The 20174-nt window shown below is 35.8% G+C and overlaps 1 protein-coding gene across 1 annotated transcript; it reads right to left on the bottom strand.

The window, feature by feature from the left end:
- Positions 1-594: 594 nt before the first annotated feature.
- Positions 595-1605, bottom strand: LOC149221778 (uncharacterized). Its single transcript, XM_089387474.1, has one exon. The coding sequence runs from the start codon at positions 1603-1605 to the stop codon at positions 595-597; it is 1011 nt and encodes a 336-aa protein (XP_089243600.1).
- Positions 1606-20174: the final 18569 nt, after the last annotated feature.

Below are 20174 nucleotides of genomic sequence, written 5' to 3'. Positions count from 1 at the left end.
AATGAGTTTGTAAATTACATTACAGAGTGCTATTGGCCGATACTTCTCAGGTTTGTTTGAGGCTGCTTCTTTGGGTACCAAGGCAATGAAGGTTGAGTTGAGGGCCGGGAGTACCCAATGCATGCTGCGGGATTCTTCCACTAGATCCCAGACTTCAATTTTTATGAGATCCCAAAATTCATGGAAGAAGTTGGTCGTGAATCCGTCAGGCCCTGGCGCCTTTCCGTCTTTAAGCTGAGCTATGGCATCTTCTACTTCCTTTAGTGTGACTTGCTGGAGCAGTTGAGTATTGTGATCCTCATTGATGATTTTAGGAATGTGCTGTGTGATAGCTCGGATTGCCTCGTCTCTGTTACTGTTAGGCTCCTTTAGAATGTCCTTGAAATATCCAGTGAATTCTTTCTCCATGTCTTCATGAGCCTCCACTCTTTCACCCTGCTGATTGTTAACAAAGGTGATTTTGTTGTGCATGCGCCGTTGGATGGTAGTTTTGTGGAAAAATTTAGTATTTCGCTCACCCTCTTTGAGCCAGCTTATTCGCGACTTTTGCCGCCATAAAATTTCTTCTTGTTTTTGACGCTCCTCTATTTGACTCTAGAGGATTTTCTCCTGTTGAATTTGTTCTTCTGTGCGTCCTTCCAGAATGAATCTTTGTTGTAATTCTTTCATCTGCTGTTCTAGTTTGTGTCTGCTCTTCTGTATGTTGCCAAAATGATCTCGGTTCCATATTTTAAGAATTTGCTTCAGATGTTTCAGCTTTTGTTGGAACTGATACATTTTAGCTCCTGCCGGCGGGATGAAGGATGTCCAGGCTTGATTGACCACTGCCTTAAAATTAATATCTGTGAGCCAGAAGGCTTCAAATCTAAATGGTCGATTGCTGCAATTGCCAGGTCTGGACCATTGGAGAAGAATGGGCCAATGATCTGAGCCTCCTTGTGGAATGATCTCGGCACTGAAATCTCCTCCTAGGTGGATTGCGTTGTCTGAAACTAAAAATCTGTCTAGTCGTGAGGCAATTTGGTGAACCCCTTTTCTCTTGTTCGACCAGGTGAAGATGCCATTTGAGGTGGAGATGTCCATGAGTCGATTGTCTTGAATGAATTGCTTGAAGCCGCTGCTATCGCTATCTAGCCTGGTTCTGCCCCCTTGTTTCTCTTCCATGGATTTTATGATGTTGAAATCGCCTCCTCCGATCCATAAAGGAAAGTGTCTGTTTGCATTGAGGAGGGAAATCGTGTCCAAGAGATCTAATTTTTGCTGTATTGTCTGCGGGAAGTAAACATTGGTAAGATGCCCATGGATGTTGGTACCGATGAGGTGGAATGTAGCTTGAATGAGATGCAGAGTGGCATGAAAATTATCATGTGACACAATCTGTGGATTCCATAGAATGGCTAGACCGCCGGAGGCCCCTGAGGCGTCTACTGCGATTGAACTGCTACCTGCCCAGACTTTGTTACTGAGACTGTCTATTGTTGAGCTGCTACATTTTGTTTCTTGAAGAAAGACTATTGCTGGTTTTTCTTGCATTATCAGGTTTTTAATCGCTCTATGTTTAGAGGGACTGTTGAGTCCTCTTACATTCCAAGAGATGAGCTTCATGTAGACGGAGATTTGGGCTTGTAGAACTTGGTCAACTTGGGGAATTGCCCCAAATCCATGAGTATTTCACCTACTGCTATTGTACGCTGTAGATCTGTTTTTCTGCCCCTTTTCTTTTGTTCTTTGAGGATTTTCCTTCCATCCCAATGACTGCCTCCTTGGATGCCCAAAATTTTATGGTGCTTTACCCTTGTGAGGACTCCTTCAATTTTGTCTAATTGTTAGGGAGGGATTGGGTTGTACTCTTTTTGCTTACATGCTGCCTCCAATTTGGATATGTCAAGCTTGGATATGTCGAATTCCTCTAGATCTACATCTCTCGATCTTCCTCCATGTCATTTGAGGCAATGAGGGCTTCCTCCACGGATTGTTCATGAAGACTCAGGGCCAGGGCTGCATCTAGATCCATATCCGAAGCTTGTGGAGTCTCGTTCAGCATGGTTTTCCCCTTGGAAATGATTAGAGACCCGGGCTCTGAAACAGAGATGGGGTTTTCAGTATAGGGAGGATCTGCAGATTTAGATGAGGCCGGTTCAGAGCGGTTGAGGGACGACTGGGTGGGGTGCAGCAGTTCTGGGATATCAGCTTTGGGGCTGATTTGAATGTCTTGTGAAGCTAGAACGGAGAAGCGATTCTGGGGGGGCGCTTTGAAAGCTTGAGCTGGATTAGCTTGGTTTTTTTTTGCATGTCGGCGACGGATGGGGATTTTTGTGAAACCATCAGGGTCCAAGTTGATATCACTGGAGGGGATTTTGGGCTGCACATTTAAGGGACAATCACGAAAGAGGTGACCATGCTCATGGCATTTTCGACAACGAAAAGGGATGTGCTCATAATCTAGAGTCTGTTTCCATTCGTAATCATCGTGAAAAAGACTTACCGTGTCTGCTAAGGTCTTGGTGAGGTGCATCTTGACGCAGATCCTGGCGTAAGAGGTGTATTTGCGCGTCTTGGTTTCGGTAGCCACTTTGATGAAGGTTCCCAACTTGTTGCCTATGTCTGCCAGCGTTTCTTCTCGCCAGTACTCCACAGGAAGGGAATACATTCTGATCCATACAGGGGCCCAACTAAAGTCTTCTTTGTCTGGATTGAATCGGGGCTTCCATTCCGTTAGATATAGACCTGAAGAGTTGAAGAAGTACGGGCCTCCTTCGAATATCCTTGTTTTGTCTTCTAAACAGTTAAAAATTGCTGTAAAGAAGCCCTTTGGGCCAAGCTGTAATGTGACTTGTCCTTTGGGCTTCCATTTAGAGGCTATCCAACCTTGTAAGGCTTTTTCTGTGGGCCAAAATCCCAAGAACTTTCCAATGAGTGCGTAATCTTGCATAAATTGGATTTCCCCATTGATGCGGTGGCTTGGTAGTTCGACCTTGATCGGATCTGCTGCCTTTGGGATACAGGTTGCTGAGGTCACTTTAGTCTGAAAGGAGCCAGTCGTGTTGTGCCGACCATTGCTTGCTTCATCCTCCACATTTCGATCTGAGGACGTCTGTCCTTCTGGCTTCTTTTGCTTGTCTTGTTCCTTTTCTAGGTCTTCGATTGCAGAGTGCCGAATCTCTGCCTTTTGTTGCTTGTCAGTAGAGGGTGTCCCCATTGGAGGGGAGGCAGAGCTCTCCCCTCCTACAGCAGACGCCATAGGACTGTCAGTAGCAAAGCCTGCTGCAGCTAGCACAGGTTCGATCGGCGGCGGCGGCGGCTAGGTTTTTGTTTTTGCTCAATCGCTTCAACATCAGAGCTCGAGAAACTTCCAAATTTACATAGATCACGTGTTTTACAATAGCTTTCTTATTGCAATTTCCAAAAATTTTAACAAATTAAAAAGTTTAAGGCTAGTTTTACCTCAAGTTTGCTGCTTGTATTTGAAGAAGAGAACATGACCTAATGGCTGATTTGGTGTTGATTTGGTTGTGGTACGTTGCTCCATCACTTTGACCTTGCTCCGCAAAATGTACCATTTTCATGTAGTAGACTTGTTTTTGCAATTTATCTCAAATGGTAAATCAGATTCTCTTGAAATTCTCTGAGATTGTTACCATTAATATTATGCATCTTCCCACAAAAGATCTCGGCCAATGTGTGCATGGATTTCAAGAAAATTGAGAAATGGTTGTAGGTGAAAGTGATCAATTTCTTGAAAAATACACTAGAACTTCTTGAAATTTCGTGTATTTATTTACCCTACGTCAATGCATTTACCATTAAAAATTTAGGACCAACAGATGCATGATTTGCAAGATATGGTCAAATTAATTTCTGCCTTGTTTCACTCTTCACATTGCCCAACATTGCAACAAAAACATATGCAACGAACACATTTTAAGGCCAAATTCAGTGCTTCAAAAGGGAAACGATGTATTTTTACCCTTTTTACTGCCACATGCCTTCAGAATCCACTTTTGAAGACGAAAAGAAGTTGTTGTGTAAAAATACCAAATTCTATCCTAATTTATGCATAGTGGTAAAAATTGAAAATCTGCCTTAAAAACCTATTGAAAAGTCCTAGAAAATTGCACTTTTTTGGAAGTTTGCCCATGTCTTACTCAATTTACCATATTCTGAGAAAAACCAGAAGCTCGGAATTTTTTTAATTTTTATTTTGCTCCAATCTCTTGCAATATTTGTGCCAAAGCTACCTCTAGAACAAGCTACTATAGCAAAAAACAGGTTGCTATAGCAATAGCTGCAGAAATTGCAACTTTTCGTAGTTGCTGCAGAAAATGTCAATTTTTGCATAAAGTTGTTTTCTCCGAGTTTGAATTATTGATTTGGATTGTGTACTGCATCCTGAAGAATAAACCATGAAACATAATGCATATTGACTCAAATACACCCAATTTTACTATTTTTCTTGAAAATAAAATGAATGAAAAAGTGTTGTAATGGTGCCATCATGCTATTGCTGAATGACAAAAGGAGAACATGCTACTATAAGAAACCCATATACTGCTACAAGTTGTTGTTGATTCCATAAAACCATATAGTCTTCATCCAAAACCAAAATTCATGGTACAATTCTTACCATGTGAATGAATGTGCCGAAGTTGAGCATGGAAAGAAATCATTGGATTATCGATCACTGATAAAAATCATTAACCAATGTGAGACAACCCACCGATAATGTAAATGAGTGTCAAGGTAACTGAGTGCATCTTGACAGGGATGAATGAATGTTTTGAAGTAGAGTCACCTGCAAGATTTGAAAATCAAGAGACTTTGTTGTATTCCATTGTTGTCAATGAGGAGGTTTTCCATTGATGTATGCAAGTTCCAAGGCACTCCAAATAATCTTTAATATTGATCCCAGATAAGGTGTTGAGGTCGATGGGACAAGATCTGTTAGAAGGTGGGCCTTAAGGAATCCCACATCAACCAACTCGGGCATAGAACCAAAAATGATTTGAAAAACCATAATAAAAGATTGAAACCATCATAAAATTTCATAACTTATTGTAAAATTTGCTCGCTAGTTTACTGGTTTTCAAGAAAAGCTCATGTCCAATTGCGCCAGCAAGCTGGTTTTCACAATAAGACATTTTTCTATTTACTTTATTTTTTATTTTTTATATGTCATACTCTACTTGAAAAAGAAATATCGTTCAAGTATATGAATACTTCCAATTGAACCATACATGTAACAAGATGATAGATAAACTCATATGCAGGTTTGAAATATACTCTTTGATATGTACCAGTATATGAGAGACTAATTACCTTGATTGAGATGATGTCAGAAGATACAAAAGAATGGTGTATTGGGATCCAATGACTATCTTGAACCAAGATTCAATGTAATCTTGTTTTCCTTGGATTCTTACTATCATACCATGCATGTCTTCAATGATGTGATCTCCATTCATAGAATTTGGTGATAGGCATACATGAAACTTTTCAATTTCAAGTTCAAACAACTGTTCTTTATCGACAAGAATCCATGATTCTTGGACCTTATCTGAATATTCTTCTTTTGGTTGTTGTTCTTCAATGGCAGCTAGAGAATCATTTTGCATTACCTCAAAATTGTAAGTGGATTGAGGTGTTTTATTGTTGTGGATTTGAAATGGTTGTGCAGGTAGTGGAGTGGGAATGGATCTTTTTGGTGTTTGTGTGGGTGGTAATGGGAATGGTTGAATTGAGGTCAACTGAGGGTGAAACTGATATTTTGGTGGAGGTGAATGGTATGGATAACATTGATATTGGTATTGAAGATAGTGAGGGAAATATTGATGATATGGTGGATTTCTTTTGTAAGGCCCTTGCCAACCTCATTGCCAAGATTGGTTTTGAGGTTTGGATTTAGATTTCTAAGGTTGTATAGACAAGGGTGTTTGCCAATTACTTTGTGATTTTTGTGCATAACGTGAATTAAGATCTTGCATCATATTAGGTTGATGAGGCTGCTACAGTCTTCTTGGAGCTACAAAACAAGATTGTTCCAATGTTTAATTTACTCCCTGTAAATTGCCTTTAACCCTGGTAATGATGGGCAATCTTTAGTAGTATGTGATCCTGCACAGATTTCACAAATTTTAATGTTACCAAGTGGACATTCATGATAAATCATGTTTCTTTCTAAATTTAGGGCAAAATATAAATGAAACAACAATCTCAACTTTTTGCTTGTTTTTCATTCTGATTATATCAATTTGTTCATTTAAATTACCAAGAATGTCTAGCAAATTGTTAACTTCAGTTTGACTTACGAATCTTGATGTCGATTTGCTTACTCTTGTCATAAATGGATCTTGAGGGGATCTTGCATAGTTGCTTTTAATCTTGATATGTTCTTGCAAAATTCACAAATCTCTTGAAATGACAATTGAGAGAAATCTCCTTTTCCCACAAGGTTAAGAAGATCAATCCATTCATCCCTTATAGAATTTAGTAGGAGATTTTTTAATGTGTTTGATCCTAAATTATGAAATTTAGATCTTTTGATATAATAAGTAAATCTCTCCACTAAATCTTCTAGGCTTTCATCCTCTTTTTGGTTCATCTTAAAAACTTCATTTCTAAGGTCATGGTGTATGCAATAATTTTTATATTTTTCCAAAAAAACTCTTTTCATATCATCCCATCTCCTTATAGAATTTATTCCTAAAGTCATAAACCATCTAAGAGCTCTATCCTTCAATGTTTCATGAAATCGATTCAATTTTTTAATGTGTAATGAGTAGCCATAAGATCTACAAATTATTTCAAATTCAAAAAGAAACGTTTCTCGGTCTTCTGATCTCATACCTTTGAAGTTAGGAAGTACGGATGGAGGGATGTTCTTCATATGAACATTGACATTAGTTTCTTGAATGGGAAATCCAAAAGGATATTCCTCATTGTCATCATGTCCATCCATTTCTTCAGCCTCTTTTTCTTTTACCTCTTCTTCTACTTGCAAAATTAAGAATTCATGATAAAGAAGATGATGTGGCTTTTACTACACCACGTGATATAGTGGAGGTGGTAGGTGATTGAAGTTTTGTTTTAATGAATCTACTTCTAGGATGTACTAAAATGAAATTAGTCTTATGTAACTAAATGGATGAAACTAAGAATGAGATGCAATTGAAAGCTAACGCCTATGTATACTTCCCCGACAACGATGCCAAAATGTTGGGTAATTTAATTGACTATTAAATTACTTGCATTTATATGTCAATCCGGGTAAGTGAGCTTGCAAAGTACACTACATTGTATGTGCTAGGAGATTAGCTTTCAATATTTATGAAAAATTGAAATGAATTGGAAACTTCAAAAGGAAATTAGATTCATTATATTCTTTAATATAAACTATGAAAGTACTAAGTTTTTGGAAAGGAAATTAATGTTAAACTAAAAAAAAAAACATAAAGATTATTGATCTAAGAAAACATGATATTTTATCCTATGAAAGCATGGAGATTTTGTTCTAAAACTTACAAACTTTAATCTATTGAATCATGAAAATTTTTAATCTAAGAAAGCATAAAAATTTAATCTATGGAAAGCATGAGTTTTTAATAAACAATTAATCTATGTAAAACAAACCATTAATGAGAATATGAAAGAAATGGAAAGCATTTATATTATTCTCACAGATCTCCAAGGAGACCTCCTAAGGACCGCAAGGTGTTGAAAACTCAGATCAAGAGAAAAGATTTAAATCACCAATTTCATTCAGAGCTACACCATATTAAAAAATTTACATTCAACGGAAAAAAAATAGAGTTTTTTCTCGTTCAATCAGCAACAACAATTACAAATTATGATCATCCTTGACATCTCTGATCAGCCCTCTCATCAAAAAGACTGCAATTTATAGAATTTTGAGACAATTAACAAACTCATAATTTTCTTGTTTGATTTTTGGTCATGAGATCAAATCAAATAAAATTTCATAGATTTTTGGATCAAATATCAGCCAAGATATGATCAAACTTATCTCTGTGCCACGAATTTTCTACAAAACAGCTAGTTCAGGCCTTTTTGTTTACTATGCATTAAATGAAAAATTGAAAAACCGTATATCCACATAATCTACAAAATAGGACTCTAAATAACTTCAAAAATATCTCAAATGGTAACGAATTTGAGAAAATTGATTGTAAAGAACTTAATTGAGCCCGTTCTGAACAAAACCCATGTTTATTTTTCTTTTTCTTTTTTTCTTTTTCCAAAACTCGCTTGCATTTGCTCAGAAAATGCGTTTGAAGTTGGCTGGTCAAAACTATTGCATTTTTCCCTTGATATTTTGTTGGAGGTCCACATGTGTGAGTTGGGTGGAATTTGACCAGTACAAATCCATATTGGATCTTCTAGAAACAATGTCCATATGTCGATTTTCCTTCTAGAGTGATGCTACTACCTCAACCATCGAGATAGCTACAAAAACTTGACAAAATTGCAACAACTTGAACTTGCTAAACTGTCATTAGTAAAACCATGAAAAATTCTTCTTAATTCATTAAAAATAACGGAAATAATAATAATAAACCATGTAAACATGTATGCAGGAATTTGGTGCGTTTATGAAGAAATATGGCTAAAAATGATGACAATGGGTGAATGGAATGATGCGAAAATGGATTGTTTCATCAACAAAATTATGACAAATTGGAAGCCCAACAACATGCTTTGGAGGAGTCTCATGAAGTCTTCTTGCAGCCATATGTATGGGCTAATTATGTTGTAACAGTCATGTCGTGTTATGTTTTTGGCTCATTGTCCCATTGGAGATGTTATAGCATCAGTATGCTTCATTGATAAAACGATGTAAAATGCTCATGAATCCATGTACTTGTATTATCTTTTTCATTGGGTCTTCTAGTGGATTGGTCCTAGAGTTGGGAATTCATGTGAAAGAGAGTCATGAATTCATGTTATAGTCATGTATGAGGTATTATGTCGATGCTACAACCATTTATTTACAATGGTATATGTCATTTAGTCATGGTCGTATGGAGTCTTGGTCCACCTTGTGCTTGTTTCTTGTGGCAAGGAAGAAATTATTGTAGTGGAAGAAGTTCCCTACAATTTGGAGATTATTTTGGAGATGGCATGTGTTTAGGGGGAGCATTATATGTTCTTATTTATTTCAGCCATCCATTGTTGGCATTATGGTCCACTTGGAGGTGTTAATGATGTGCCTCATGCTATGCTATTTCTAGTGGGGTTTTTGACCTTATTATATGAGCAGAGAGGTTGATGATGGCTATTGATGTTACTCATTGGAGATATTGTACACAAAGATGGTTGGTGGCTGTTATAGAAGTGATTCTCCAACATATTGTGCTACTGACATGAGTTTTCTACAATGGATAGTATGGATTGGTGCCTCATATGGATATTGTCGCATAGATGCCACATATTGTTGTACATTATGATGTTGTTCATTGATGCTATGTGTGGTTGCCTCATGTGCATATCATTATTGTTAGATATTGATTGGTTCGACATGCTATTGATGATTGGTTTGATATGTTGCTTGTTGTGGTTGATGTGGAAAACATGGATATTTGTTTATATGCATTATTATTCAGTCATGTAGAGATCAGTTGGTCTAGTGCTTATGCTTGTGAAAAAATCTCTTGCTACCTTATCAGAAGTAGTTGACCCTTTTCCATTGATGTCAAAGGGGGAGAGAGAGAAGAGAAGATTGAAGGTCTAGATTTTGTGTGTGGTTGTCATCAATGCCAAAGGGGGAGATTGTTGGCATTATGGATTTCATGGTTGTAGCTAGTTTGTGTTGGCATTAATGTCAACCTTATGATGGTCTACATAATGCATTGACGTCAACCTAGTTCAAAGAGTGTAGTATTTTTTACATTGATAACAACCTTGAGGTGGCCTAGTTGATCAATTGATTTCCTAGTCTATTTGGATTATTTACAAAAGTGCTACAAAGTTCTACAAAGGTGTTGAAGCTTATGAAGATGTCTGAGGATGAGTATAGGACTTGTTAGCACTAATGTCAACCCTTAACTTGTTGGTATCTAGGTCAACTTGGTGGTGGCACTTTTCTAATGAATGAACCTACTTGTATAAGTATCACATAGCTTGGAAGAGGTTTGGAAGTTTGTACAAGTGTTGAATATGGTGTGCAAGAAGATGAAATATGTTTTGAGGAGAAGATCCATTGTTTTACCTTATGCTCTACCACAACCACTGGGAGAGAGTGCCCTTAGTGCGGTTATAGGTCTCCAGCCACTGGGATGCCAATGTGAAGGGTGTGGCTATAACTAAGGTTAGCTAGTTATATCCCTACGACTATGAGCTTACACAAGTTTTTCTCTATATTCCTCGTGCACATCAAAAGAAATTCGAAATGGTAATTCCCAAAAGCTTCAAAATTAATTACATAAGCACACGATTAGTTGAATAATTCCTCCATTGAGTATGAAAACATTTAATGGACAAGTAGTGATGGTTATGTAATATTTCGTCAAATTTGAGAACCTATGAACTCATTCCAAAAGAGGAATTCACCCAGCACATTATAAATATCTCATTTTGGATATGAGATTTAGTTGGTTAGAGTGATTGTGAGTGTAATAGGTCTACAGAGAGGCATAATGTTCCAGACATATTAGTGAGAAAATATACCTTAGTGTATGAGTGAAAATGGCAGTGGATCGAGTAGATCGAAGGCCTGTAGTAGAGCACTGAAGAAAAATAGCATCATGCATATTATATTACTGGCAGAGGCAGAAATTGTGTAGAGAGTCTATTGTGTTTACATGCTAATTTTTTGTGTATGCAAGGAGTTTATGTGAATGTCAATGTGCCACAATATTTTATATGATGTTGTATGTTCTTGTTTGTAGCAAAGATTTATGATGCCATGCATGCTTATATGGTTGTAGATTATTGAGGTTGATGTTATATTGCTATGTTGTTGGATGATTATGTTGTTGGAGATTTGATCTATGAATTGCAGTGAATTATTTGCTAGAGTGAAGAGCATATTGGTTGTGGTGTTTTAAAGTATGTTTGATAATGAGAGTGTCTTGTTGCTAAGGTTTGATAGCAAAGATGAATCTTGTTGAGCATAGTGTCTTATGGATCCAGTTTGAAAATGAATGAAATCAAGGTCCACATAAAGTTATGGAGGAGTGGCCTCTAGAAAGTGGGTGCTTGCTAACTTAGAGAAATGATTTTGTGCTAGTGGATGCTAGAAACAATCTAGCGAAAATGGTCACTTCTATCTAGTGGTAGCTAGATAATAGATGGTGGTGGCCAACTAACTGTATTTTGGGATCAAGACTCCTAACCAGTGGTGGATAAATAACTATGTTTGAGGTCGAGTCTCCTAGCTGGTGGTTGCCAATAATCTATGTAAAAGACATCATTTTCTTGACACATAATAGAAGATTTAGAGCAACACAACAACATCAAGGGTGGTTTTTCTGCTGGAAGGGTTTCCACCAAATATCATTGTATCTCATGTGTATTATTGTTGTGTTGTGCATTGTTTCTCTTATGATTGTCTTGTTTTAGTTGCTCCAATGATGTTATGCTTATGTGCTGATCTACTAATGTGTTTATGGTCAGTTAATGCATGAATAAGTTGAAGATAAAATTAGTAAAAATATATCATTAGACACACTACTAATTCATCCCTCCCCCCCTCGCAGTAGCGTTCAAGGTTTCTAACGGAAATTCACATGGCCTTAATAACCTGGAAATCACTTCCACACGTTACAATACATATTGAAGCTAAAGTTGTTGTTATTATTTTTGTTGTTAATGGACACGATTTTGACTTATGTAGCTTCAAAGGATATTCTCATTGGCTACATATTTCTTTAAATAGTTAAAATTGAATGAAAGGCATTTACACACCCATCCTTCATATCATAGTTAAGTAGTTTAAATTTAATGAAAGACATTTATGCACCCATCTTTCAAGTTCATATACACATCCAACATCTTTATTATATATTATATATTATATGGAGAAGTTTAGCTTCAAAGAGTGTTTGATTGCTTGAGATTCGGTGAACTAGGAAACCAAGAGTATGACCCCTACTTATGTAGCTTCAAAGGTTTGTGTTCTCATATTCTACTTGAGCCACATCTTTTTCCATTTAATAATGATAACCACAAGTCATGGATGCCACTCCAAGATTCTATGTCATGGGTGGATTTCTTACTCCTTTTTTCTCCTGTCGAAACCTCCCTGTAGATTCGCAATGTTTGTCACCATTGCATGCATTTTCTCTGGTTATTTTGGCTATACAAAAATTCTCTAGGTATAATCTGCAAGAACTAGAGTATCCTTTACCTCACCCACACATGCCCTAGCATTTTATACGTTGTGCATATAGTTGCAAGGATGCTTTGTCCATCTCCCATGAAACTTTAGAAGATTCATACCCATCTTTCATTATCTCTACAACTTTACAAAAATTCAATACCTTGTTTTATAATATTGTTAATGATTTAGATATTTTACCCAATTCTTGTATTATTTCTCTCTATAGAACGAATTGTGTCTCATAGTTGCTTTGAGCAGTGCACCAGTTTTGGTGTTCCTTTTCCAAATTTTCTTTTAATGCATGAATACAAATTTGGGCCTACTCTAATTATCTTGTTTTCAAGTGATTTTCATATGCAATAGTAGTCATTTCTTTATAAATATTAATAAGCATTATTTATTTCTCTTCCATTGCTAATGAAACTGCCACTTCTTTCTCAATTACTTCAAATTTCTAGATCTGATATCCTTTTCTTTAAGGCAAACACTTCACTCTCCAATGATTGCTTAAGATTGTTTTATGCACTTAAATGGTTTTGTGTGTTGTTTGGAAGCTTATAGGTCTTCTCTGAGGTGTTTTGTTACATTCTCTGTATTTTGTAATTTCACGATGAACTCCTCTTTAGCCATTGAAGAACTAGTATCGATAACTTTCTCAAAACTCGTCTTCTTTTATGTAATATTGAACTAGGTGTTGAATAAACAACAATATCTTACTTATTCTTTTCATGTACTCCAAATGATAAGGTAAATTCTATTCATTGTTCTACTAACCATAGGTAAGCACCATGTCTCTGTCGCATTTCATGTGCATGGTTGGTCTCATCATATCAATTGTCTCTACCAAAACATTTTTAGGGCTGCTCCCCCCCTAAGGCCATGTTGACTTCAATTTGTCATTGAAGTCTCATGTTACTCCTTTTTTTTCCACACTTTAGTGGGATTCTAGTTAATATGTGCATTTTCTTCTAGTTTATTATTTGATCTACTTTGGATAGTCTTCTCAACTTTCTATCTATACTTCTTTAGGGTACAGGGTAGCTTGCAGTATTTGGATTTGTGGCCAATATTGTTACATCTATAACACCTTGTTTGGAAAGAAATAAAGGAAATGGCTTGTGTATTCTTGTGCTCTAGTTATTCTTTGCATATAGTTTGCATTCAACAACTTTCTGTCCAAAACCATTTCACAAATGACAATAACCATAAAAAGTATTTGTGTACCTAGTTGTTGATGACCTCCTTGTAGGGAACATACTTTGATTGTTTTCTTGAGGATACTGTTGAACCTCAGAATTACCTTCCCCTTGACATTTGTTCTCACGTTTTTCTCTTGTTTTCTCATAAGACTATAGATCCAATCAATGATAAATGCTAGATTTTGTCTTAGGAAAGTATTAAAATGATCACCATATTATATTTTCATGTTCTTGATATTTTAATAGATTTTTTACAAATTAGCTACAGAACGCAACCTATTCTGCAACTAACTGTGGGTTCCATAGCTACTCTCATGGTTTGGCAGGTTACAGGTGTCAAATGAAAAACTGGGCCACATAGGCATTTCCAGAATCATCTCCACATGGATTCTATCCTATTCACTCAGCCTAGATCAACAGAAAAGAATGCTTAAAGTCATGGTCAAAGATGGAGTCAAATACATTATCTAGAAGCAGTATGACTCTTGATTTTCTCTTTTGTAGCTAATCAAGAGTCTAACAATTCTGTTGAGGAGTTAATGCAGATTAAGCCACTTGTAGCTGATCAGAAGTTAAGGAGTTAATGCAGATTAAGCCACCTGTAGCTGATCAGAAGTTAAACAGTCTCATTACAATTTGAATTAAGCCACTTGTAGCATGTTTTTCTTATAAACAATCATGATAGATTCGAATTAGCCACCTGTGGCAAGATTTTCTCTTAGACAATTATGTTATTTTCCTATAAATATTGATTGAATGAAACCGAGAAGTAGTTAGAAGCTAGAAGGAATTACAGGCTTTTGTTAATACTTTGTATTCATACTTCATTTTGTTCATAATACAAACTCTGTTTTGTCAATGGTGGTTTAAAAGTGCATCTTTAACTAGCTAGCATCTAGCCACATCAGTTGTAGAGGGCCCCTGCACTGAAGGAGGTTTTTCACTTGTTGTTTTCAGTTTAATTTCTATTACTCTATTTTCTGCAAGTCTGTTTTCTCTAATTTTGTTTCATTTCAGTTTGTAACCAATAGTGTAAGGATAAAATTACAACTGTGCAGTCTTTTTCTTCTGAAATATTGTATGAAAAAAGCATGAATGAAGAATGAAGTAATAAGAATACATAGTTTCTTAGTTTCTTATTGTTTTGTTACTCATTTCCTTAGCATAGAACTATCAATTAGATGTATTAATAGATGTTCTCAGAACCATTTCAAAATGATGATAATTCTAACTTAAATGGTTAAATATATAATTCATGCAATGATTGAGCGTACTCAGCACATTGTTAGTTTTACATGTTGTTATCTTTTCTTTTCTATTTTCAGGTCATTACTTAGTTGCATCACTTGACATTCCAAAAAATCATTTCAAGGAGATTGATTCTATCATATTCCAAAATTGAATGGTTGAATGGCTAAATGAATGAAATTATTGAATTACCTCCTGCATCAATATCACTTTTGGTTTTAAGAAATAGATCCATGGATTAGGACTAAATGGTAGGATAAGATAGATGCTCTGTTTTTCTTATTAGGTTCTAACTAGTTAAAATGGTTCTTGGTCCATTTTTAGGAGATTAGACTAACTTAGAAACCTTTCTTTTCCTTTAAAACTCATTAGATCCATGTAAATATCTCATAGATTTTATATTCTTAGACATCAAAGAACAAAAACCCCCAAAACAAACATAAAAATACAAAACAACGAAGTAAGAGAAAAGTTAACTGAGCACATATAGTGCATCACACTTCATCAATCTACAAACCTTGGTTGATAATTCATGCAAGCAATTTAGGACACTAAATTGACTAAACATATTGGTGCCATTGCCAGAGAAGTGTAATTAGGTAACATCAACTCTTACATTCAAAAAAAAAAATGATATGCGTAGAGAAAGAGACTCTAGGGGTAGATTCATGGCTAGAGGCAGGAGTTCAATTCCTACAACACCACCTACTCCACCAAGACTAAGAAGAGATATACCTCCATCTCAAGATCATATTCCTAGCCATAGACCTCCTGAAGTTTTAAGGTCCGAAATTCAAGCAAGAGGATCTCCTAGTTCATCTACTGAGGCAGTCCTAGAGGAAGAAAATCTTGGATCTCCAATAGAAGGAGTAGCCTTTTTCACCTCTACAGGAGAACATATTTTAGTTGAAGAATTAAGAATACCTAGTGGAGAAGAAGAAGTAGAACCTTTCTTCCACATACCATTGATAGAGGAGCCAGAGGAAGAGCAATTAGCCTTGCAGATTCAATCTTATATTAACTCTGAAGAACTATAATGACAAAAGAAGGAGAGGATGGAGAATTTTCACTGTTTGGAGGAGGAGGAGGTAGAGGAAATAATGGAGAAGGTAGAGGAAATAGGGAAGTTGATAATTCTTTTGGATTCCCTATAGTTGATGAAGAAACAAATGCCACAATGAAAAATATCTCACCTTCTGTCCTTCCAAATTTTCATGGATTAAAAAGTGAAGACCCCGAAACCTTCTTATTTGAATTTGAAGTCTTGTGCAAAAATTATGATTATTTACAAGACTCTCAAAAACTCAAATTGTTTCCTTCAATATTAAAAGGAGCTGCTTTAAAATGGTTCATGGTATTGGTCACTCAGTCTATTAGAACATGGAATGGCATGAAGAAAGTGTTTTTGGATAAGTATTTGGATTATTGCATGCCTATCAATCACAAGGATGAAGTGTTAAAAATGATGCAAAGAGAGGATGAAAATTTGGAGGATTTAATTAAGAGATTCAACTATAACTTAAAAAGAGCAAAAATGGATAACTTAGATCAAGATACTTTAAAAGCTCTTTTATTAAAATCCATTAGAGATGAGTGGATAGATATCCTTAACATGATGGGGAAGGGAGATATCTCTCAAGTCCCACTAAGTGACATTGGAGAAGTATGTGTTCATCTCTCAAGAGGAAAATCCAAAACTGGGAAAGGTCCAAGAGATCCTTCTCTTGTTAGGGTGAATAAATCTGCAACTGGATCAGTAAGTAGGGCATAAATTGGAAACATGCTTGATGAATTTAAAACAGACATTCTAGGGAGCCTTAGTGAATAGATAGAAACCCTTAAGTTACAAAAAAGCAGAAAGCCGAGACTGGTGCTCTGGCTATTTTCTGTTCCAAATGCAGAAAGAAGCATGCTTTAAGAGAATTCCCTTTGGATGCAAAAGTCATAGAGACTTGTGTGATTTGTTCAGAAAACCATGAGACCAAAAGTTGCCCTTAAATTCCTACTCTTAAGGTTGTTTTTCAAGAGGAAAAAATTTCAAATCCAACAGAGTCTCTTTGCTTTGTCTCTAGAAGACCTTGGCAAGGGTAACAAAATCAGGGTTTTAACAACCAAATGTATATGCAGCCCCCTCCAAATTGGAATTCTTGGCAGCAACCTTGGCCTCAACCTCAATCTCAAATTCAACCTTGGGCTCAAGGAATGCAGAATCCTTATGGAAGATTCTCTCCATACTATCAATATCCTCCATCATATCCAAACTATCCTCCCCAATAAATTCCTCCACAAAATCGACAGCCCCAACTTCAAAACCAAAACCCTCAACTTTCACTGTCATTTCCACAGAGACCAAATCAGTTACCTGCCCAACCATTACCTAACCCCAACAATAAAAATCCTCAGAATACCTATATGGTGGAAGGACAACAATTTCCAACTTACATGATCACTCCATTAGATCTCAATGATGTCCAATTGAGATCTGGTAGGATATTAGAAAAGAAAAAGCCTTCTGTAGTTATTCAAGAACAAGACAATTCTGAGGAAGATTCTCTACAGAAAAATAAAAGTTTTGAAGGAACATCTCCTTAAAAATGAAAAACAGAAAGAACCAATAAAATCAACTCCTATCATAGAACAACAACCAGTATCCACTTCTACACCTCCTTTTCCAGAAAGGTTACAAGTTGATAGAGGGGTAGAAAAGCATATTATGTTTCCTAATTATGATTTTCTAGATGAATTGAAAAATGTTTGTATCAAAATCCCTTTGTTACAAGCCATTAAGGAGATCCCAATTCTAGCTAAAACAATAAAGGAGTTGAGCATGAAGAAACCAGGAAGAAAAACAAAAGAAGTAAAAAGAATTCAGCTAGCAGGAAAAATAGCAGACATAATGATGGGAAAAATTGCCATACAAAAATATGTAGATCCAAGAAGTCCAGTTGTAAAAACACATATCAATGGAGTTGAAATCCCAAATACACTGATTGACTTAGGAGCAACAATAAACATCATTGGCAAACAAACCATGGAACAACTCAAACTTCCCAATATTCTTTATACAACTATATTACTGCAATTGGCAGATAGATCTTTAATCAAAGTAGATGGTATGTTAGAATATATTTCAATGTCCTTAGACTCTTGGGAGTACCCTATTGATTTTATGATCCTAACCCCAAAGAGCAATCTAGGAGGACATCCACTTATATTAGGAAGACCTTGGTTGGCTACAACTGATACTTTCATTAGCTGTAGATCTGGTGATATGTATATCTCTTATGGCAATTCAACTAAGAAATTCACTCTATATCCTCTAGCAAGAACAATCACAGAGATAGATGACAAAGAATGGATTGATGATGAAAATGAGATTCAACCTCTCTTTACTATTTCAACCATTAGTGAAGATAGTCAAATATTAAATACAATGGAAAATTTTGAATCATCTCCAGAATATGAACATGATCAATTTCAAGAAATATCCAATATTGAATATTTGTCATCTAGGCAGATGTCTCTTTATTCTATGGAAGAATTTGGTAGCTCTACAGTTGAAATCTTTCTAGGGAAAACATTGAACATAAACAATAACTTGGAAAAAATACAACAAGAAAAGCTAATCAAAACTTTACAACAACATTCTTTTGCATATGCATGGGAATACACTGACATGAAATGAATTAGTCCTAAGACTTGTATACATCACATCTACATTGAGGAAAATTGTAAACCTATCAGACAACCTCAAAGAAGGATGAATCCAAATCTTAGGGAAATTGTGAAAGAAGAGTTGCAAAAATTGTTGAATGTAAACTTTATTTACCCAATTTCAAACAACCAGTGGGTTTCTCCTCTAGTGATTGTGCCTAAAAATAATGGTAAATGGAGGGTATGTATTGATTATCGAGAATTGAATAAAGGTACCCCGAAAGATAATTTTTCTTTGCCCTTTATAGATCAAGTGTTAGATACATTAGCAGGTAAGAAGTACTTCTCATTTTTGGATGGTTTTAGTGGTTATAATCAGATTTAGGTAGCACCTGAAGATCAAGATAAAACCACATTCACCTGCCCATGGGGAACTTATGCCTACCAAGTACTCCCTTTTGGATTGTGCAATGCACCTGCAACATTCCAAAGAGCAGTACTAGGAATTTTTTCTGATCTAATACATGATTGTGTAGAGGTATATATGGATGACTTTACAGTTTATGGGAATACATTTGAGGAAGATTTAGAAAATTTGGAAAAAGTTCTTAAAAGATGTAAGGAAGGAAACCTTTCACTAAGCCATGAAAAATGTTTTATGATGTTTATAGAAGGGATTGCTTTAGGACATCACATTTCAAGAGATGGAGTTAAGGTTGATAAATCTAAAGTTGAAGTCATCTCTAAATAATCAATTCAAAGTTGTCAAAAGGATTTTAGAAGTTTTCTAGGATTCACAAGATACTATAGAAGGTTTATAGAAAATTTCACTAAACTAGCATCACCACTCTTTAAATTTCTCACCAAAGATTGTGAATTCAATTGGAATCCTAATTGCCAGTTGGCATTTGAGACTTTGAAAGAAAAAATTCCTGAGGCACCCATCTTAATAGGTCCAAATTGGAAACTACCTTTTCATATTTCAACAGATGCTTCAGATACAGCTCTGGGAGCTATATTAGGACAAAAAAATTTGATCTCTTATGACATCTATTACACAAGCAAGAATTTGACTCCCACTGAGTTAAATTACACTGTAACTAAAAAGGAATTCTTAGTCGTTGTTCAAGCTATCAGCAAATTCAGACATTATATAACAGGCTATGAAACCTTTGTTCATACAGGTCACTCTGAAATTAGGTACTTAATGAATAAAGCAATTACTAATGGAAAAGTTACAAGATGGTTATTACTCCTGCAAGAGTTCAACATCATTGTTTTAGATAGACTTGGAAAACAAAACACAATTGCTGATTTCTTGTCTAGAATTCAAAATATCAAAGATGACACTCCAGTTGAAGATAAATTTCCTGATGAATATCTTTTTGTGGTAACTACTCAAACCCCTTGGTTTGCAGATATTGCTAATTACTTAGTCATAGGAAAATTACCTTCACATTTGTTTCCTAAGGAGAAAATAAAAATCATTCAAACAAGTGCAAGTTACTGTTATGAAACTAGCTCAAGAAAAGATAGAAAAGATAGATCAACGCCTTAGAATTCAGCCTCTTCGAGGGGGAAACCTCCTTTACATTACATAAATGAACAATTCTTGGATGATTCAAATGACAAAACCTCCTTTCTCTATATAGGAGTCTAAGGAGTCACAATATAATCCTGTCGGCCTAACAATAATAATATAAAGCCACAAAAATAACAATAGAGGGATTCTATGGGGC

The sequence above is a fragment of the Pinus tabuliformis genome, chromosome Q, assembly GCF_031772625.1.
Source record: "Pinus tabuliformis cultivar Carrire ecotype Pingquan chromosome Q, CPIR1, whole genome shotgun sequence".
Taxonomy (NCBI): Eukaryota; Viridiplantae; Streptophyta; class Pinopsida; order Pinales; family Pinaceae; genus Pinus; species Pinus tabuliformis.
Note: the sequence above shows the minus strand (reverse complement) of the source record. Positions and strands in the feature narration are given on the sequence as shown.

Bases quoted from the DNA above. Each gene is read 5' to 3' on its own strand.
- LOC149221778 (XM_089387474.1), bottom strand. From the start codon at position 1,605: ATGAAGCTCATCTCTTGGAATGTAAGAGGACTCAACAGTCCCTCTAAA.